At 43.7% G+C, this 23,302-nt stretch overlaps 1 protein-coding gene across 8 annotated transcripts in view; it reads left to right on the top strand.

Annotated features, from left to right (window-relative positions):
* LOC106612967 (kin of IRRE-like protein 3) overlaps positions 1–23,302 on the top strand; it is a 220,656-nt gene that overhangs the window by 175,280 nt on the left and 22,074 nt on the right. For all 8 annotated transcript variants that reach the window (XM_014214715.2, XM_014214718.2, XM_014214717.2 and 5 more), the window contains exons 5-6: positions 851–1,001; positions 9,894–9,999. In XM_014214715.2, the coding sequence (XP_014070190.1) occupies positions 851–1,001; positions 9,894–9,999 (257 nt within the window). The remainder of the gene's footprint in view (positions 1–850; positions 1,002–9,893; positions 10,000–23,302) is intronic.

Here is a 23,302-nt window from a genome sequence, read left to right as displayed (position 1 = left end):
CACACACACACACACACACACACACACACACACACACACAAACACACACACGCACACGCACACAAAGCATCAAAGGAGTTTATATAATGAAGAGCAACATGTCCTAACTTGGCCTTGCCTGATATGTCCTCTATAGCTGGACCTCTATAAGTGAAAATTATTCTTTTTTTTGCTCATATCATAGTGTGGAACCTGCAGAGCCAAGAAAATGATGTGATATTGGAAGAGATTCTACTGTGAATCCCAGTAGTTAATTTGTAAAGCTAACCCAGGGGTCGTGGAAATGGACAGTATCTTTGTATAGAGCACCAATAGAGTATTATTTGAAGCAGTATCAGTCTTGACATTGTGGTTGGCCACACAGTGCCCCTTGCATGGCCAATTTGTTCTGGTGGGTGAGCGTGCACTGTGGCATGGTGGTTACAGGGCTCCCACAGTCCTCCCTGAGCACCAGGCAAGGCAGAATTGTACCGGGCGGCCTCCAGATGTCTCTCACAATGCGAGTAGGGCTGCAGCTCAGAGGATGAGCACTGAAAAGAAGATTGATTTCCTTTGTGGTGTATGACAAGCCATGCGCCAGAGCACAACTCTCCAGTCACACAAAAGAGGGTCAGAAACAGATTCCTTTTCTCGGATCAATCAGCCTTGGAGCAAGACTACAGGCTTGAGCATGCCAGGGGTTTATTTGTCTGTGTTGTCCACAGGGGCATCCAGGGCATTCAGGTAAATTGCTGCATTTGCGTTCCAGGCCTTGAGTGTAGATTTATGATGTTATTCAGAATGTTCCAGTCTCTCCACTACCACCTCATCGGTGAACTCTAAACTCTTTCCTTTTCTCTTTTCCTCTCAGACACTGCTTCGTGATGGAAGGAGGGAGAGTACGGTTAGCACCCTCTACCTGTCTGCATCCAACATTGAGACAGGCCAGCAGATCATCTGCCGAGCATCTAACAAGGCTGTGCCTAATGGCAAAGAGACCAGCGTCAACATCGACATCCAGCGTGAGTTTCCCCTCCTCTAAAGGCCTATAACCTGGTCCCTGAAAAAACATTAGCATGCCCCTGGGTATTTCCCACCACAGTATCAGCCCCTGACTCGATGGATAATATGTTTCTCTATGTTTACCATTTCTACTTGGAAGAGGAGGTATTTTGAGCACAAAGAGGCCATTTTGACAGTTGCAGTTATAAACATCTAGATACATTTGAATAAGCTCTGATGCATATGCATAATTAGTTTTGGGTTTGCATTTCTTGTGTGGGTTGGTATGAGATCACCTTGTTGTTTCCAGTGATGAAATATCACTAGACCCGTCTGTCTTAAGTGAATGGGATTTTTTCTTTGCTCCAACAATCTTTCCGCGGCATTATGCACATATCCCTGGCTCTTTTATTTCCTCTTCTATGCTATAAATCTTTATGACGAGAGCATGCACAATTCCTCTCCAAAATAGGAAAAGTAAGCCCAGCGTGTAAAACACATTGAGCTTCAATTGTCAGAGAATCTTTTTCGATCAAGAACTATTCACAGTAAGAGTTTAATTCTGAACAAAGGGATTTCGCATCAGCCCCCTTCAACACCATTAAGTACGACTAATAAAGCAGAAAATGCTATTTAGAGATCCATTACAAGTGACGGCTCCATTCTTTTCATTATGTACGCCACGAGAGGCGCATTCCAGCTCAATGCCAGCATGCAGACGAATGGAGGCGCCGGTGTACAAATGATTAACAGTTGTTGGTGTTTGCATCCCTCGCAGTTTGTTCTAATGTTTTTGTCATGCAAAGTGAGAGGAAGTGTGGTGTGATTGTGTGAAACAGAGAGTAGTGAGGAGCTATGTTACGATGGCTCTTCCCTCCACGCTCCAAACGGGGTTCCTGTGGTCGTGACACAAGGCTTAACAAAGGGAAGGAGTAGTTGCTAACAAATAATCCCGGAAAACAATCTTTCCAACTTGCAAAACTGGGGCTTCAACAACAGCTTTTCACAGGGTGAAGAACAAATGAGTGTGAGCAAGAGGAAATTGACTAGCGTCATGTTGCGTCCCACTCACCTTTTGTGTTACCCCAGGCCTCCCACTCACCTTCTGCCACTCTCCACCTCCACCTCCACTCTTGGCATGTGGACAGGTAGCGAGGCTGGTGTTCCTCACCTCTGTCTCCAGTGCTCATGCTGAAATCCACACTAATTAAGCCGTACAAGAAATAAAAGGCACTTTAATTTATGTTTGAGTCATTGGTGCTGGGTAGCAATTTAATAACTTCCGATGCTGACTCATTTGATTATGGGGTTCATGCCTTGGCAACTGGATATGAAACCCTCAAAATACACTGTTGAAAATATCATTCAGAGGAAAATGAGAGCGATGAATACAAAGCTTGTGTGCAATGAAATACATATTAGGAGGTGGATGGTGAAAGTTTAAACACTTGCTAGAGCTTATAGAATTAGATTCCAATGAGCATTTATAGACAGCCTAAAGACCACTTGAGTGTGAATACAGACAAATCATTTTCTAGTAGAGGAAGTGTGCAAAGAGAGGTATCCATCTGGTTTCCGATTGCTACAAGAGAAAACGGGTGTTGAATGAATAAATGATGGAGCGATTGGCTAGGTAGAGAGAGGTAGACATGCACCCTCTTTCCCCCCAAACCTCCCGTTGACTGAGTAGTGTCATGAGGTTGGCCTGTTTCTTTATTCCTAAGTCTTCCCGCTCTTTCATTCAAGCCCAACCCCCTTTCCTTTGTGTAACCAGCCATCATGTATGACATCATTTGTATTCGGTGTATTTGTAATTCTGTGTGATTAGTTTAGGTATTTAGTAAATAAATAATTAAACCCAATTTTGTATTGCTGATTCAACTTGTTAGCCAGGGTTCGTGAAGATAGCCAAGAATTTACAACTTTCATTATGAGACTGAAAATAAGATAAGGGTTAATATTGACTGCTACCAATGTCAAGTATTACTAAGTATTTTAAGAGTTTATTCGGAAGATAACGGCTCTATAAACGTTCTTCCGTGGTGCCCCGACTTTCTAGTTAATTACATTTACATGATTAGCTTAATCAGGTAATATTAATTAGAGAAAGAATTGTATAGGTTAGCATGTCATATCACTTAATCCGGCATAGCCAAAGACACGACAGTAGTCACCACAGAGGTCCTGTTCACCTCTCTACAGGGGTGCAGTGTGTAGGACAGGGGGCAGTAAATATTGATGAGAGACAGCTCTCTGCTCACAGAACAGGGAGGTACCTGGGGGAGTGAAATAGTGGAGAAAGGACCTAAATAAATACCTTTCCAGCCCTTTCACACCGAAATAGACACACACATAAATGTAAGACTAAGTCAAGCCATTTTGCAGGAGGATGCAAATTCAACATTTTATTTTTGGGGCCCCCACCCAGTACCACCAGATGAAGGCTAAGCTAAGAGAATACGTGACCATGTTCCCTTCAACTCTTGAGGGTTGCTTTAAACCCCTCAAAGCAAATATTCCATTGGGCCACACACAACATTGAGTCCTGAATGGCTAACTTAATAGTACAGTTGCTGTGTTACCGAAGCAAACTCAAGATGAAAAGCCTGGAATAACATACATTACAGCCATTTGTGTAGTCCATGTCAAGTACTAAGAAAAAAATCTATGCGTGTTGCCTTTGTATGTTGTATCTCATATGTTATGACTGGTGAACAAGTTTTCCCAGGCCCCTCCAACAAAGGCTGGCAGTATCGATGCCAGTTCCAGGTGAATGAAGGCTATTAGTCCTGCCTAGGCTTTCATGAAGGCTAGATACAGTACATAGAGTCTTTGAGGTGCTGGTGAAGCAACTACACATCCACACACCATGTCCTATTTTAGTTAGTCTGCTCCCCCTGCATGGAATTCTCTCTGGAACACTGAGTATTTATCAAATCAAATCAAATTGTATTGGTCACATACACATGGTTAGCAGATATTACTGCAATTGTAGTGAAATGCTTGTGCTTCTAGTTCCGACAGTGCAGCAATATCTAACATGTAATCTAACAATTCCACAACAACTACCTAATACACAAATCTAATTTAGGTTGTGCTTTTGATTTATTTATCTATTTCAATGGAGGCCAGTTACGATGGGAGAGGAGAAGAGAGGATCGTGGTGGAGAGGGTTGATAGTGATCTTCTGTCACAGTAATATTTTACGGTCATGAGAGGGCATGTGTCTGTGTGTGTGTTTCAGAGACGGGAAAGAAACAGAGAGCAAAAGAAAGAGAGAGAGAAAGATTGTCTTCAGTACCACAGTAGCCTAAGTACTGACAAGATAGGAAATGTTTCTCTATGTTTAAATGCTATTGAGAAAGAGAGGAAATGTTTCTCTATGTTTAAATGCTATTGAGAAGGAGAGGAAATGTTTCTTTATGTTCAAATGCTATTGAGAAAGAGAGGAAATGTTTCTTTATGTTTAAATGCTATTGAGAAAGAGAGGAAATGTTTCTCTACTGTATGTTTAAATGCTATTGAGAAAGAGAAAACATGTTTCTCAATGTTTAAATGCTATTGAGAAGGAGAGGAAATGTTTCTCTATGTTTAAATGCTATTGCGAAAGAGAGGAAGGATGTGCGTGAGCACTTGTGTGCGTGTGTCTCCACGTATTAATTTTAGTGATTGTCTCCGATCCCTTAATTTAAATTTGACTAATTGGCGTTCTGGTTCTATGTGATAATGTCAGCTACAACAAAAGTAATAAATGTTTTTGTAGATTTAACTCTGTGGATAACTTTTATTTTGGACACCTTTCCCTTTTTAAAAGCCTTAACTCCTCTCAGTCTAATTTTGAGTAATCTAAACATTACCCCAAAACTTTACTGCACAGCGTAAGCCTGTGTCAAATCCAATAAATTTGTGGGCACTATTTCCCTTTATCATCACTTTAATTGTCACGACTTCTTCCGAAGTCGGCTCCTCTCCTTGTTCGGGCGGCGTTTGGTGATCGACGTCACCGGCTTTCTAGCCATCGCCACTCCATTTTTCATATATCCATTTGTCTTGTCTTGTTTCCATACACACCTGGTTTCCATTTCCCCAATTAAGCTACTTGTATTTAACCCTCTGTTTCCCATCATGTTTTGTGTGTAATTGTTTCATGTTATGTGGTGTTAGTTTACGTGCTTTACTTTTATGTTCCATTTTTTGAGCATGTTTGATTTATGTAGTGCTCTCGTTTTGGAACTATAATAAAAGTGCGCCTGTTCATTATACTCTGCTCTCCTGCACCTGGCTTCGCCTCCAATACACAATTTGACGTTAATGTGCTTGTGAATTACATTGGCCTCAAAATTTTCAGCTCAACACAAGTTCATACAGAGTTATCTGACCTGGAGGTTAAGCATATTAGTATCTAAACATGCAGGAGGCAGGAGGCAGGGTGAGTTCAGGACCATGGACAGAGTGCAGACTTTAGTTGTGCGAGTGAGTACATTAGTTCACTGTAATTATTTGATAGCAGAGTTAGCCCATGGTTCTCTCTTAACTACACCATGACTTTGGGCATTCTTTATATTGTGCTCTGTAGACTTTTTTTAGGGTAGGGCAAAGCCTGAAAATCACATCCTCCAACTCTGAACCAAAGACACCATATAGCAAGCCTCATGATAATATCTTCAGCCTGGCTGGCTATGTGTTAATCTGTCTGTTGAGCTGCATCCAACATGTGTGCACGGCATCCCCCACACAAGGGGTGGGGTGAGGGTTAAGGCTAACGCGTTTGCATTGCAAATAAGTCGAGCAGCGGCAAAGTAATGCCATTTGTTGAGACTAATTAATAAAAAAACATGCAGATGTGTGGTGGGGGAGGATTTGTGTTTGTTACCCAGCTCCGCTTCATGCTCTCGTTGCCTAATCGAGCACATAATGACAAATTGATCTGGAAAAAAGAGAGGGAAACATGGGTTGGAATTAGTTTTGGCCGGTAGTTCGAGTATGCCAGAGGTGTAAGGATTTTATCATAAGGATTACAATTGGGAGCAGTGGCTGAATCTGGATTCATTGTATTGTTACTTATATGTAAGGTTTTGAATGGAAACCAGTAGCATCTGTACCGTCACTCAACTAAGCTATGCCCACCAGCCTCAACTGTTTTCTCTTCAAACTTTTGAAAGTAAACCATGTGTCGGATCTACTGTTGAACCTTCCAGGTATACTTGAAAATGTAAAAAGCCCAAACATATGGCCTACAGTCGGAATGGCAAAACATATGCCTGCATTGTGTGAGTGGGTAAATAAATGCATGGTGTTTGCTTTGTGTGTTAGTCAAGCCGTGAACCTGCAGTTGTCTGCCCCTGTGTGCCCGCCTCCAGTAATACACTGGGCCAACCAGCAGGCAGCATCAATATCCGCATTGCTAGGGATATGCCACTGCCCTAGTTGTGAATAAACAGACTCCCCATCCTTCAGAACCAGCCGTTGCTCCTGGAGGCTTATCCTCATGGAGGAACAGCTGTGTACCCAAAGAGAGTTGAAATTGAGCTTTAAGAAAGGGAAGAAAGCAATTTACGTTGGCACCATCTCTGGGAAATCTAGAGAAGTTGGCTGATTGTTCAAAAACGCCATCTGCTCCTCTCTTTGAACTTCCGATCAAAAGCTGTCAGCAAACTACACTGTCTTCCTCTTTTTTTAGCCATGCTGTTGTTGTCACCACCACTGCCATCATCACCAGCGCTGCTATTCCCAGCACCCCTCCCACCATCTCCATTTCACTCTCACGATTAATCTGAAGACTTAGCGCCCCTGCATTTTGATGGGCCTGTCGCGTGAAGCCTCAAATGAGCTCACTCCCACTCATGCATTTATACATCAAAGTGACAAACAGACTTCTTTATTAAGTGGCTGTGTCTGACTGCATGAGGGTCAGGGGGCGGCAAATTGGCATCCAGAGATCCCATCCCAGAGTCCCTCTCATCGGGTGTTTTGGCGGCCGTCACTCCCTTCCCCCGGTTCTCCAAGGACAGAGCTATCCAAGCAGAAGAGCCAAGTCGCTCATCTTATTCACTTACAAAAGACATAATGGCATTATGCCTCAACGTCTCATAAGCGAGAGACACTCGGGTGCTTCTCTCATTCAGGGAGGGTCAGTCTTCACAGGATGACTGACTTGAAAGAACTCCCAATCAGTAATAAAATAGACAGCATTGGGCCAAGATGCCCTCAGACCTCACTAGCTGCTGAACATATTTAGTTTGGTATTACAGAGTCCAAGCACGCTATAAGGATAATGTTGGCAAGGTAGTAGGCCCATGGAAAAGCTCCAAACACAAAGCAAAGTAGCAGGGTAGACTGCCACCACCTCTACATGTGCCATTCTGCCTCTCCGCAGTTCCCTCTGCCTGCCTCTTTGTCCACCCAATTAGCTGGTCTTCCAGGATCCAGCATGTTGTTCCTACCTTCATTGGCCTGCAGGAGACCTGGCACGGGTGTGTGGGTTGTTGTGTATTTGTAAGGGGGCATAGTGCCCCAAAAAGTCAAGGGAGCAGATGAGGGGTAAGCATGGCACCTGGACCACCCTCCCTCTGGGGTGCGGTGGCAGCTGAGCTTGCCTAGAGCAGCTGCACAGTGTATTTCCCCTCCATGCCCATACACACACACACACACACAGAGGGATGTATGCACACTTGCGCGCAAGAACACAGACACACAGAAACACACACACATCATCACACATGCATCCAGGTCCCCATCCAGGTCCTGTGTGGCTCAGTTGGTAGAGCATGATGCTTGCAATGTCAGGGTTGTGGGTTTGATTCCCATGGGGGTCCAGTAAGTAAAATGTAGGCACTCACTACTGTAAGTTGCTCAGGATAAGATTGTCTACTAAATGACTGAAATGTAATATTCTTCTTACAACGCTGGGAGGATTGGGCTGAGCAACAGCAACCTAAGTGTTCTCTCTGCTAGTGGCTGTGCCCACGACCCTGTAACCGCTGAATCCAAACAACTGGGCCCCTGGATGTTACATTAGTGTAATTGCATATTGAGACAGGACACCATCCAAATAGATGTTTGCTGCACCTGCACCAAACCCACATTTATGCTACTTTGCTGATGTGCCTAAGGCTCTCCAAATTACATAACGACAGATGTGTAATTATTCTACTTTCTCAAAGTTTAAAGCTAGGGAGGTCTAAGGTCTGGAGAGTCTTTGGACCTTTCCAGTTTGAAATAATGATGTTGTAACATCTTGCTACACATATCTATCATTCCTCATTCATGTATTCGTCTGTAGGCTGTAGGGTCAAGCCAAACTTATCATTGGAAACAACATCCTGCTGTAGCAACTGCAATCATAATTTTGCAGATTTTTTTTATAGACATAAAGTAGTCAAAAGTTTACTTTATGTATCGTGAATAATGGTGAGTGAAAAAGTTACACAAGGTCAAAGATCAGGTTAGCATGCTTTGGGGGTGTGTTCTTTGACCCTCCATAACTTTCTCACTCATCATTATTCACGATTCATTCAGGATTATCTGTAGTCATGGTAGCATCCACATTAATGTAGAAGTGTTTAGAAACATATCCTATTCTTATTTACAATAAAAGTGTCTCCAAAATGACACAATACCTTATATAACATTCATTTTCTATTGGGCACAATGTATGGTACAGTATGAACATGGTACCAAGTACTAAACTCTTTAGTGGTGTCAATAAATTTGACCTCTACCTTTTTGAGAAAAAAATATCCCTTGTTAAACAAAATCTCTTGTATATAATCTCTACGTATAAAATAATATAATTTCCCAATTTCATTGGCAAACAATAGAGCTCCGTATTTGAATTCTTTATTTTATACAGTCATTACTGCTCGTCTTTATCAAGGGTGTCAATAACTTTGGAACCCACTGTATATGATTAGTCATATAATTTATGGATATGCACTCAGAGAGAGAGCTTCCCTCTAGCTTCCATGCCACCCTCTTTCCCAGCAGAGTTAGATTTCATCAAGCAAAGTTTAATCAAGGACTTGATTGAATTAAAGCAATCTACATAAGCTAGATATGGAAACGGCTTGGACAGTTGCCACAGTAGACGTTAAGAGGCAGTAGTCCATTTGGTTTGAAGCAGCGGACGTAGAGAAATGTGAGAGGGGCCATGCTCGTTGCTGCCGTGTTCCATTAGTGATATCAGGCAAACTTTGAGTCGCCCCATAATATTCAGAGAGGGGGCAAATACTGAAAGACTGTTGCTTTTTTATCACTCAGACTGTCAGTGTTTGATGAGGCTTTTTGTCCCTCCAAACCCTTTACATACTTTACAGGCTATAGCAATGGCCCTTTCATCAATGCTAGACTTCATTGAAAAATAGCTTACCATAGTTGAAATGTTTTATCTGAATATAAAGGAGGACCAAAGTGGAAGATTAACCATTTGCCTTCAGAGATGAAAAGCGATTAAAACATATCTTCAAAAAGAATGCTATATCTTTGTCATTTAGATACATTTAATTGCTGTTTATTTAATTAACATAATCTATGTGTTTGCTATTTTAAGAGCAGTTTTAATTGTGTCTCAGTGTTTATTGATTTTGTAATTATAATGGAGTGCTTAGCAGGCTGTTTCTATTAATCCTTATTTTCAAATCACCAATTACTGAAAAACTCATCAAGAGTTGCACTATTTGCTTTGATTTCCTGTGTTTTTCTGCTCTTTAATGTCTAATGAAAAAAAAAAGTATGGGTAATGTATTTACGCACCTGTGAAAATATATCACAACACAAGTTACTGTAGGGGAAATATGCTGGTCTATGGTAAATTGAAATGGCAAGCAAGTTTCTGCAACCGCCCTAGATTACTGTAAAGTTGTTACGGGGGTCTTTTCTAATTGGTTGTCTGTCTCTGGTGTGTGTCCATTCAGATTTGCCACTTGTCAATCTGTCAGTGGAGCCTCAGCCCATTCTGGAAGGAAACCTGGTCAAGTTCCACTGCTCAGCCAAGGCTAACCCACCCATCACACTGTTCAGGTGAGATGACCTACAGTTGAAGTCGGAAGTTTACATACACCTTAGCCAAAGACATTTAAACTCAGTTTTTCACAATTCCTGATATTTAATCCTAGTACAAATTCCCTGTCTTAGGTCAGTTAGGATCATCACTTTATTTTAAGAATGTGAAATGTCAGAATAGAGAGAATGATTCATTTCAGCTTTTGTTTCTTTCATCACATTCCCAGTGGGTCAGAAGTTTACATACTCCATTAGTATTTGGTAGCATTGCAAACATTTCAGGTAGCCTTCCACAATAAGTTGGGTGAATTTTGGCCCATTCCTCCTGACAGAGCTGGTGTAACTGAGTCAGGTTTGTAGGCCTCCTTGCTTGCACATGCTTTTTCAGTTCTGCCCACACATTTTCTATAGAATTGAGGTCAGGGATTTGATGGCCACTCCAATACCTTGAATTTGTTGTCCTTAAGCCATTTTGCCACAACTTTGGAAGTGTGGTTGGGTTCAATGTCCATTTGGAAGACGCATTTGCGACCAAGCTTTTACTTCTTGACTGATGTCTTGAGATGTTGCTTCAATATATTTTTCCTCCCTCATGATGCCATCTATTTTGTGAAGTGCACCAGTCCCTCCTGCAGCAAAGCACCCGCACAACATGCTGCCGCCACCCCCGTGCTTCACGGTTCGGAATGTGTTCTTCGGCTTGCAAGCCTCCCCTTTTTTCCTCCAAACATAACAATGGTCATTATGGCAAAACAATTATATTTTTGTTTCATCAGACCAGAGGACATTTCTCCAAAAATACAATGTTTTTCCCCCATGTGCGGTTACAAACCGTAGTCTGACTTTTTAATGACGGTTTTGGAGCAGTGGCTTCTACCTTGCTGTTTGGCCTTTCAGGTTGTCGATATAGGACTCGTTAAACTGTGGATATAGATACTGTTACGCACGCCTCTAGGAAGAGGAAACGCAAAACCCTGCTACAACTCAACTCCCCGTGGAGTGAAAGAGGTATGGGATTGTAGGTGCAAGTAAGGATAACAAAAGCAGAGAATTTACCGTTTACAGGGAATTTATTCCTTCACACGGTAAATTTGGGGAAAAGGGGCTGAACGGAAGCAAAGCTAAGAAAGTAAAGGTCAAAGCCCCCTCTCCTACCTACCCATTACTTACCACCACCTGGTGCACTAACCAAAATACAGAGGGTGGCCCACCCAGGTCTTACCTAGTGTGTATAGACAATAAATACTAAGGGTTATGTATGCCCACAGGCCTCTTGCCTAAGCACTCCCTAGGTGCCTTCCCCCCTGGGAACAAATGAAACAGAATAACACAAACTACTTCACATCAAAAACTGAGAAAAAACCTTCTCAGGACAATAAAGAAGCTCTCTCTGAGCAAAAAACTAACACAGACTATAACCAGTTCTCTTAGCAACAACTAACATAGTACATACCAAATCTCTTTCTGTGAAACAACCAACTTATGACATAACCCTCAGCTCTCCTCTTACAAAGGAACACTGGCTTTTAAAGCTGGAGGAGTCTGTAATTGGATATAGCTGTATCCTCTGACGAGAGGGCGGGGTCAGCTCCAATTAGCAAAGGGGGCCGACCAATCAGCTGCTTGGGGGGAATTTCAGGAAGCCATTTCCTGAAACTCACATACGAACAAAACCAGAACACAGAAACTGGGGAACGTAACAGATACTTTTGTACCTGTTTCCTCCAGCATCTTCACAAGGTCCTTTGCTGTTGTTCAGGGATTGATTTGCATTTTTCGCACCAAAGTACGTTCATCTCAAGTAGACAGAACGCGTCTCCTTCCTGAGCGGTATGACGGCTGCGTGGTCCCATGGTGTTTATACTTGCTTACTATTGTTTGTACAGATGAACGTGGTACCTTCAGGTGTATGGAAATTGCTCCCAAGGATGAATCAGAAGCTTCTAAAGCCATGACATCATTTTCTGGAATTTTCCAAGCTGTTTAAAGGCACAGTCAATTTAGTGTATGTAAACTTCTGACCCACTGGAATTGTGATACAGTGACTTATAAGTGAAATAATCTGTCTGTAAACAATTGTTGGAAAATGACTTGTGTCATGCATAAAGTAGATGTCCTAACCGACTTCCCAAAACTATAGTTTGTTAACAAGAAATTTGTGGAATGGTTGTAGAACAAGTTTTAATGACTCCAACCTAAGTGTATGTAAACTTCTGACTTCAACTCTACCTATACTGTACATGCACAACTAATGTATGTCTGTCTCCACCCCTCTCTCATGATAGTCTATATCAGATTATTTTCACTCTGAACTTGGTTCCTTGTGAAGACTTTGAACTTGCTGTCTGGGAACTTTACTCGAAACTCCATTACTAGTCTCTAAATGAAAAATGTATCATAGCAAAATATATGTGGGCTAGACATCCTGCATTATGCAATGCCCCGTAATGAGAAAGAAAAACACTGAAACAAACTTCATATGATATACAAAGGTCCTCTCTAATAGATGTTGCTTATAGCAACACTTCAGTGTTGATGGCATTAATCACTGTCAGAGAATTCTTATGATGCCATGACACTATTAAATCTCTCGTCGATTTGGAAAATATTCACAGAGGAAAATCTAATGACAAATGTCTGTTGAAATTGCTTCCCAGTCATGTACTTAGAGGCTAATGAATGCATTGACTTGCATGGCTTTTGTTTTGAGATAATGTTGTCTATATACCCTGAAGATAGATACACTACGGTGAGTGGGAGAACAGCTGGTATTGTGTTGTATCTGATGAGGTTGTCAAGGTTACAAGGTCTCATGTTAAAAGGGCGACATGGGAGTCAGAGTACTGAAGGAGGGCTAGTGGACATTTGTGTGGAAGGAGTGGGTTGATCTTCTGAACCTTCGCTGAACACATGTCTTATTCTTTTTCGCAATCCTTTTTGGATTCTGCCTGACAACTGCAAGCACACATTGAGAGGCTTGATTTGGAGCACTGAGTTTTTCAATTCTCACAAGAAATGTGAAATAGAAGTTATTTACTCTCATGAAATCTCACTTGGTCCTTGAAGAGGTGTAATGCCAAGGTGATTTGTCAAGACATGCTTTTCTGTGTGGGTTTTAAAACCAAGGGAAGAATAAGTGGAACAAAATCAATAGCGAAGGGAATTACCTGGCCGACACTGAGTCTGAAGCTGTATTGGGAAATGAAATGGATCTACAACACACTCACAAGTGGCAAAACAGAGACATTCCTTTGATGGATTCTGCCCTTTACAAAAAACAGATATCAAGGCAAACAAGACTTGTGTTTGACTGTACAGCTATACACCAAAGGCAGGTCTTCTGCTACCATCACTGTGGAAATCAGTCTCTATTGTAGTGGGACCCAGATCAACGTTCCGCTGACATGTCTACATTGAGACGACTTTTCCTTTGGCATGGGAAACCATGGGAGAATGGATTGAAAGAAGGAGAGGGGTAGAACTTCAGGCTGAAATATGCACTCTCTAGAAGGGTTTCACTAGAGTTAGGGTCCAATACCACTTTGAGTTGAGTCATTTGCATCTGAACCCACATTTCACTTCTGTTCACAGGACTGTGAAATATATAACCTTTTTCTAATATGCAACAGTGCAGATTCATTTCTGATTCATTTTAGCACACGTTCTCATAAAGAACCATAGGTTATTTTATCTCCAGTCTACCCCAGTCCAAATGGGGGAGTGTTGGACTGCTTCTGTCTCCCAGGGAGAGCTCTCCACTGGGGAGTTGACTGAGGAGAACCCCCCTTGTCCCCTGGAGAGAGTTACAGCAGTGCAGAGCAGGGAGCCAGCGGTGTGGTGTGGCCGTTAGTCAGCTCTAATACACCCTGTCTCTGGAGATCAGATATGGAACAAGGACAGGGCAGGCCTTAGAGTGATGGCCTCTCTGCCAATCTCCCCAGCCCGCCACTCTGCCATCCCATTCTCCACTTCAATAAGCACTTCACACACAGACAGAGCCAAGGTAGCAGAGGAGGAGTCAATGACATGGTGATTTCTATTCTCTATGATCTGCTGTGATTGGCCGGTCTAGGAATCTTGCTTACAAAAGCGAATGGAAAGCACTATCCCTGAGACAGATATCTCTCAGGCAGAGCCAGCACTCTAACTCCTGGGGGGAGAACATGTGTCTCAGGGATATTGCTGAGTAGAGTATAGGGAGTGACCTAACGTAGCAGGCATAGAAAGACGCCTGAGCGGAGTTCCCATTTATATTTTTCAGAGAAATGGAAGTTAGGTTTAAAATACTGTATCTCTCAAAACCAGATGTTAATGTTTTCTGGCGACTCCATATATTCTAGATATGGAGGGAAGTACTGTTGGAGTAAGTTTGTGTTTTGGTCTGAGTGTGTTGGTGTGAATAGAGGAATCGTAAAACAATAGAGCTGTTATGGAATCTTCATTACCTAATGGAAGCAGGAGGGGCAAACACAATACATCATATTCAACGCCATGGTGATAAATATACAAAGCTTTTTTTTCACTACTCAAAGCAGAGGAGGTCCAGAGAGGGACACGACAGAAGAGGAGTTTCAGGTCCCTCGTCTGCGCAATCTACCACGCGACAACAAACACATCCCTCTCCACACCCAGCAAACACCATCCCCAATTTTCTCCCCAGTTAAACAATTATGATGTTGTTGCTAGTTTCTCAAAAAAAAAATGGTCAGTTCTATCATCTACCTTTTCCTCGTCTGTGTCTCTGAGGTGGTTAATGAAGAAGTTTTACATCATGGCATTTTCCGTCACGTTGTCTGTGGGCACAAGCCACTGTTTGTTTTCCCCTGTGACTGGCTTTGTGCCACCCAGTGCATCCAGCCGACGAGAAGGACAGCGAGAGAAAAAAAAACAACAAAGCAACAGGCAAAGCAAATTAAATCCATCTTGTCTGCTCTACTGGCATAAACACTTTGGCTGAACACACTATCTTGACTGGTGCCATGCCACTAATGCCAGTAATGTTTTAAAAATATATATACAGTACCAGTCAAAAGATTGGACACACCATCTCATTCAAGGGTTTTTCTATATTTTTACTATTTTCTACATTTTAGAATAAAAGTGAAGACATCAAAACTATGAAATAACACATACGGAATCATGTAGTAAACAAAAAAGTGTTAAACAAATGAAAATATATTTTATATTTTATATTCTTCAAAGTAGCCACCCTTTGCCTTGATGACAGCTTTGCACACTTAGCATTCTCTCAACCAGCTTCACCTGGAATGCTTTTACAACAGTCTTGAATGAGTTTCCACAGATGCTGAGCACTTGTTGGCTGCTTTTCTTCCCTCTGCGGTCCAACTCATCCCAAACCATCTCAATTGGGTTGAGGTCAGGTGATTGTGGAGGCCAGGTCATCTGATGCAGCACTCCATCACCCTCCTTCTTGGTCAAAAAGCCTTAACAAAGCCTGGAGGTGTGTTGGGTCATTGTCCTGTTGTAAAACAAATAATAGTCCCACTAAGCGCAAACCAGATGGGATGGTGTATCGCTGCAGAATGCTGTGGAAGACATGCTGGTTAAGTGTGCCTTGAATTCTAAATAAATCATAGACAGTATCACCAGCAAAGCAAACACACACCATCACACCACCTCCTCCATGCTTCACGGTGGGAACCACACACACGGAGATCATCCGTTCACCTACTCAGCGTCTCACAAAGACACGGCCGTTGGAACCAAAAATCGCAAATTTGGGCTCATCCGACCAAAGGACAGATTTTTATCAGTCTAATATCCATTGCTCGTGTTTCTTGTCCCAAGCAAGTCTCTTCTTCTTATTGGTGTCCTTTAGTAGTGGTTTCTTTGCAGCAATTCGACCATGAAGGCCTGATTCATGCAGTCTCCTCTGAACAGTTGATGTTGAGAAGTGTCTGTTACTTGAACCCTGTGAAGCATTTATTTGGGCTGCAATTTCTGAGTCTGGTAACTCTAAGGAACGTATCCTCTGCAGCAGAGGTAACTCTATGTCTACCTTTCCTGTGGTGGTCCTCATGAAAGCCAGTTTCATCATAGTGCATGATGCTTTTTATGACTGCACTTGAAAAAAACGTCCAAAGTTCTTGAAATTTTCCGGATTGACTGACCTTCATGTCTTAAAGTAATGATGGACTGTTGTTTCACTTTTATTATTTGAGCTGTTCTTGTCATAACATGAATTTTCTCTTTTACCAAATTGGGCTATCTCTGTATACCACCCCTACCTTGTCACAACACAACTGATTGGCTCAAACGCATGAAGAAGGATTGAAATTCCTCAAATTAACTTGTAAGAAGGCACACCTGTTAATTGAAATGCATTCCAGGTGACTATCTAATGAAGCTGGTTGATAGAATGCCAAGAGTGTGCCAAGCTGTCATCAAGGCAAAGGGTGGCTACTTTGAAGAATCTCAAATATAAAATATATTTTGATATTTTTAACACTTTTTTGCTTACTGCATGATTCCATTTGTGTTATTTCATAGTTTTGATGTATTCACTATTATTCTACAATGTAGAAAATAGTTAAAATAAAGAAAAACCCTTGAATGATTAGGCATGTCCAAACGTTTGACTGGTACTGTATATATATTTTGTTACCTTCATTTAACTAGGCAAGTCAGTTAAGAACACATTCTTATTTACAATGACAGCCTACCAAATGGCAAAACGCCTCCTGCAGGGACAGGGCTGGAATAAAAATGTTAAATACAGGACAAAACACACATCACAACAAGAAAGACACCACAACACCTCATAAAGAGAGACCTAAGACAACAACATAGCATGGCAGCAACACATGACAACACAGCATGGTAGCAACACAACATGGCATCAGCACAACATGGCGGCAGCAGCACGAAACATGGTACAAACATTATTGGGCACAGAAAACAGCACAAAGGGCAAGAAGGTAGAGACAACAATACATCACGCGAGGCATCCGCAACTGGGAAGGTACAACAGTGATGTTCTACCATGCTGTGAATTCATTGCCAGACAAACAGACGCCCTGGTTTTATTTGAATTGTAAGACACCAAACTGACAGTCACATCATCTATGCTCATGTCCCCTACCTCATGGCAGAGAGTATATTGAAATGTCATTCACAATGTTTTGAAACTATAGACAATGTTTTTGTTCTCCCTTCTAATATTGGGCCTTTTGTCATATTATGTAAAACAAAGAGACATTTCTGTCTATTTTCATATACACATTTCATTCAAGGAACATCAGGGTGCGATTTGATCAAAGCATCGTTATGAAAGTCTCTACTTTCCATTGAAATAAGTATTTTGATATATTCAACATTATGAAAATTCAAATGAGCAACATAATCTGTGCTGTGGTGTACTTAACCATGCCGATAATAATAATTTATTTTATATGTTAATGACATAGATAGCTGTTTAATTTGATATAATTCAGTTTACCATTGCTATCCCCTTAATCATATCAGTGAGAGAGAACAAGGTTGTTCTTTCCATGGTACACACTGATTTCACTGATATTGCCACATGCACACACACACATGTACACAAACACCCTGAGGCATACACCTGACTTGCACCTCATTGTATGACCTAAATCCCTGAATAGGTCCCGGTGGTAAGTGAGCTGTTGAGTAAGTTCTCGCTGGCCACTCTGCCCTCTCAGAGGAGATGCAGGTGTCTGATGGATGCAGAGCTGGCTATGTTTAGACTCTCTTGGATGGGGACCAGCACACCAGCCGATCTCTCACACTACCTGCAGGCACTAGCATTCTGTCTCTGCTCTCACTGCACTGTGGACCTCCCAGCCCTGGCAGCCTTACACTCCCTGCAGGCACTAGCATTCTGTCTCTGCTCTCTCTGCCCTGTGGACCTCCCAGCCCTGGCAGCCTCACACTCCCTGCAGGCACTAGCATTCTGTCTCTGCTCTCTCTGCACTGTGGACCTCCCAGCCCTGGCAGCCTCACACTCCCTGCAGGCACTAGCATTCTGTCTCTGCTCTCTCTGCCCTGTGGACCTCCCAGCCCTGGCAGCCTCACACTCCCTGCAGGCACTAGCATTCTGTCTCTGCTCTCTCTGCACTGTGGACCTCCCAGCCCTGGCAGCCTCACACTCCCCTGCAGGCACTAGCATTCTGTCTCTGCTCTCTCTGCCCTGTGGACCTCCCAGCCCTGGCAGCCTCACACTCCCTGCAGGCACTAGCATTCTGTCTCTGCTCTCTCTGCACTGTGGACCTCCCAGCCCTGGCAGCCTCACACTCCCTGCAGGCACTAGCATTCTGTCTCTGCTCTCTCTGAAATGTGGACCTCCCAGCCCTTGCAGCCTCACAATCCAATTGGGAGAGACCTGCTGGACAAACTTCTGTGCTTCACTCACTTTAACTCCTCCAGTACTCTAGCGACCATACACTCTCAGTCACAGCCTGTGGAGAGTCATTCATCATCCGACACTGAGATTCAGAGGGCATTGATGATCGCTGTCATCATTGACATTGTCTAGTGAATTCTTATCTTATATTCATAGACAGTGTGTTGTGAGATTTAGAAACCATCATCATCATTACTATAGTCATTATCATTATCTTTTATTATATATTTTGTGTACAAAATTGTTTTCTTGAGGGACAATACCTACAGAACGCTGTGTGTAGCTTACTGCAACGGTAATAATAGCTTTTCCCAAATCCAGCACATTCTCCTCCAGGATCAATTACGTAAGGAAGGGACAGATGAGCCATGCATACCCATCTGCCCTCATTTTTTTATTATTGGAAACACAGGTGTCCCTGTGCATATTAAGCTGACAGTGCTCTCAGCGACTTCATTTTTCACACAGTGAAAAACTAGCTCCTACAGTGTGGAAACAGTCTCCTCGGCAGCCCAATGTGCAGCAGAGAAAAATCAACTGGAGCCAATTAGAAAGGTGCTTCACTTCACTTGCTGAATGAATGAGGTCTATTCTCATTTAAATTATACTACTCCTTTTAAGCATAGACCAAGGCTTCACTCATGGATAACAAATGAGTCCCTTATCCCTGGAATACTGCGAGTTCCCGATCCCTGGAATACTGCACAGTGCACCCTGTGCTCTTGGGTGAGAAAATAGATCCATGTTTTGTGACAGCTAGAAGTTCAAAGGTTCTCTTTGCCCATATCAGCATGCAAACACATCTCTGTCTGGGCAAGGTGAGAGGTTTAGGAGGATATAGAGTTGTATGTCCCAAAATACCTTGTAAATCTTCCAGAGAAGAAGCCCCATACATCCACTCATGCCTTGGCTCGCTTTAATAAATGGTCCCTGTCTCCCACAGCAACAGGGAGCCATCCAGTATGGCATGCTGAGCAAGACAGAAGTGATGACATAAGAAAAGTATTAACCCAGCAGTTGGGAGAAAACATCCCTCTGACAGATGCCTCCAACACAAACGGATGTTCTTCTCCCAATCCTGTGTCAATTTATTAACGTCGGGTAACTTTATGTGCATACAGTATGTGTCAGCTGACATCGCCAGGGGGGGACTCTACCGTACAGTACGTTTCAGCCTGCATCGTCAGGGGGGACTATCATACAGTATGTGTCAGCTGACATCGTCAGGGGGGGACTCTATCGTACAGTACGTTTCAGCCTGCATCGCCAGGGGGGGACTCTACCGTACAGTACGTTTCAGCCTGCATCGCCGGGGGGGACTCTACCGTACAGTACGTTTCAGCCTGCATCGTCAGGGGGAGACTCTACCGTACAGTACGTTTCAGCCTGCATCGTCAGGGGGGGACTCTACCGTACAGTACGTTTCAGCCTACATCGTCAGGGGGGGACTCTACCGTACAGTACGTTTCAGCCTGCATCACCAGGGGGGGACTCTACCGTACAGTACGTTTCAGCGTGCATCGTCAGGGGGGACTAACATACAGTTTGTGTCAGCTGACATCGTCAGGGGAGGACTCTACCGTACAGTACGTTTCAGCCTGCATCGTCAGGGGGGGACTCTACCGTACAGTACGTTTCAGCCTGCATCGTCAGGGGGGGACTCTACCGTACAGTACGTTTCAGCCTGCATCGTCAGGGGGGACTCTACCGTACAGTACGTTTCAGCCTGCATCGTCAGGGGGGACTCTACCGTGCACTACGTTTCAGCCTGCATCGTCGGGGGGACTCTACCGTACAGTACGTTTCAGCCTGCATCGTCAGGGGGGACTCTACCGTACACTACGTTTCAGCCTGCATCGTCGCGGGGGACTCTACCGTACAGTACATTTCAGCCTGCATCGTCAGGGGGGACTCTACCGTACAGTACGTTTCAGCCTGCATCGTCAGGGGGGGACTCTACCGTACAGTACGTTTCAGCCTGCATCGTCAGGGGGGGACTCTACCGTACAGTACGTTTCAGCCTGCATCGTCAGGGGGGGACTCTACCATACAGTACGTTTCAGCCTGCATCGTCAGGGGGGGACTCTACCGTACAGTACGTTTCAGCCTGCATCGCCAGGGGGGACTCTACCGTACAGTACGTTTCAGCCTGCATCGTCAGGGAGGGACTCTACCGTACAGTACGTTTCAGCCTGCATCGTCAGGGGGGGACTCTACCATACAGTACGTTTCAGCCTGCATCGTCAGGGCGGACTATCATACAGTACGTTTCAGCCTGCATCGTCGGGGGGGACTCTACCGTACAGTACGTTTCAGCCTGCATCGTCAGGGGGGGACTCTACCGTACACTACGTTTCAGCCTGCATCGTCGGGGGGGACTCTACCGTACAGTACATTTCAGCCTGCATCGTCAGGGGGGACTCTACCGTACAGTACGTTTCAGCCTGCATCGTCAGGGGGGGACTCTACCATACAGTACGTTTCAGCCTGCATCGTCAGGGGGGACTCTACCATACAGTACGTTTCAGCCTGCATCGTCAGGGGGGACTCTACCGTACAGTACGTTTCAGCCTGCATCGCCAGGGGGGACTCTACCGTACAGTACGTTTCAGCCTGCATCGTCAGGGAGGGACTCTACCGTACAGTACGTTTCAGCCTGCATCGTCAGGGGGGGACTCTACCGTACAGTACGTTTCAGCCTGCATCGTCAGGGCGGACTATCATACAGTATGTGTCAGCTGACATCGTCAGGGGGGGACTCTACCGTACAGTACGTTTCAGCCTGCATCGTCAGGGGGGACTCTACCGTACAGTACGTTTCAGCCTGCATCGTCAGGGGGGACTCTACCGTACAGTACGTTTCAGCCTGCATCGTCAGGGGGGACTCTACCATACAGTACGTTTCAGCCTGCATCGTCAGGGGGGACTCTACCGTACAGTACGTTTCAGCCTGCATCGCCAGGGGGGGACTCTACCGTACAGTACGTTTCAGCCTGCATCGTCAGGGGGGGACTCTACCGTACAGTACGTTTCAGCCTGCATCGTCAGGGGGGGACTCTACCATACAGTACGTTTCAGCCTGCATCGTCAGGGGGGGACTCTACCGTACAGTACGTTTCAGCCTGCATCGCCAGGGGGGGACTCTACCGTACAGTACATTTCAGCCTGCATCACCGGGGGGACTAACATACAGTATGTGTCAGCCGGCATCATCAGTGTCTTCGGCATCATTAAAATGAAGACTTAATTTTATCAAATAAATTCTCCGTAATTATTATTACGTGATTAAACTAACTTAATCATGTAAACGTGGTTATCGAGGTAAGCTGGTCTGAAGATAAATTCCCAAGGTGGGGGTTATATTCGGACGAGCAGAAAGGGGCTGTCTCATGACGCCAGATCAATGTCTGTGCTCATGGGGCGGGCCAATGATTTAGTTAATCTCCAAAGGGAATTGGAGTTTCCTTCATTAAACAGTTTAAAATCACATTACATAATTTCACAAATAGTTTCATCTTTACTCATTAATTTTATACAACAATTAGATGCAAGCCTCACAACTGAGACTCTTGTATTAATAGGGTTATGGTAATGTGGCTGTACTGTCTCTCATGAGTTTCACAAAATTGTACAAAATGGACCAGTTCGTAGCTGGCTACTTCATTGACCATTTATACATTCTCCAGAACATGAATATTGTTCAGTTCTCAAGTTCTGTGAGGTGGAAGAAGTTCATTTGTTCTCTCTATGAAAACACTCTCTCTTATACTCTGGCCATGAGGTGAGAACTCAAGGAATTTATGACCTGCCTAACAGAGCCTGGTGTAGGGGGAAGAGAGAGAGGGGGATGGTGCAGAGAGAGGGGGATGGTGCTCGCTGTACCCAAAGAGGGCAACATCATGACACTACCATACACTACTTGTCAGCTGGCATCGTCAGGGGGGACTCTACCGTACAGTACCGGTCAGCTGGCATCATCAGGAGGGACTCTACCATACAGTACGTGTCAGCTGGCATCGTCAGGGGGCACTCTACCATACACTACGTGTCAGTTGGCATCATCAGGTGGGACTCTACCGTACAGTACAGGGGCGGAAATCCCGGGGAGGACGGGGGGGACACGACCCCCCCATCCTGGGAAAAATATGATTTGTCCCCCCCAATATATCACTGAAACATAACTATGTAATTTAAATAATATTAATAATACGCAATGAAAACAATTGTGCTGATTATAGACACTTAATAGTGCGTTTTTAAGTTTCAAAAGATTGCAACCCCCCCACCCTTTGCCTTACAATGGTTTGATCCACTGCCAGTTCCTTAGCTTGCTAGGTAACAGAGAGGTCGTTTCTACTGTCTGAAAGGCACTCAATGCACATAACTGACGTGAGGTTAATCCAGTCAATCGCGCACACACACTAGCTGAATATGCAGAGCTAGCGTGCAAATATTAACTATTAAGCTAGCTAGTACCTATTCCATTTATGTGGCATCGTCAAAGATGGAATCAGCATGCAGATGATGTAAGTTAGTGCTTCAAAGTCCCTGTGATAAGGTTAGCGATAAACTGAAATCCAAACTGAACAGAACTACACTCTCTTCTACCATTGTCTTAAATATATTTAATGGTCTCGTTGCAAAAGCTAAATTGTCGCAAGTGAACTTTTATTTATTTATTTTATTTCACCTTTATTTAACCCGGGTAGCAAAGATTATAGCAAACACCACTGAAACTGAATTGGTGCTCGCTAGCTTTGCAAATTCAGCTATTGTTGGAAGCCAGCCAATATGAAACAAACTATTAAAATTACAAAAGGTTGCAGCATATGTTGTGTAAATGGTGAACTCATACAGCTGTCAACTCTTGTCATTTTAATCCGTTTCACATTTGCTAGCTACCTTTTAGATCGAAGCCCAAATAGAATGATAGAAGAT

The sequence above is a fragment of the Salmo salar genome, chromosome ssa09, assembly GCF_905237065.1.
Source record: "Salmo salar chromosome ssa09, Ssal_v3.1, whole genome shotgun sequence".
Taxonomy (NCBI): Eukaryota; Metazoa; Chordata; class Actinopteri; order Salmoniformes; family Salmonidae; genus Salmo; species Salmo salar.
Note: the sequence above shows the minus strand (reverse complement) of the source record. Positions and strands in the feature narration are given on the sequence as shown.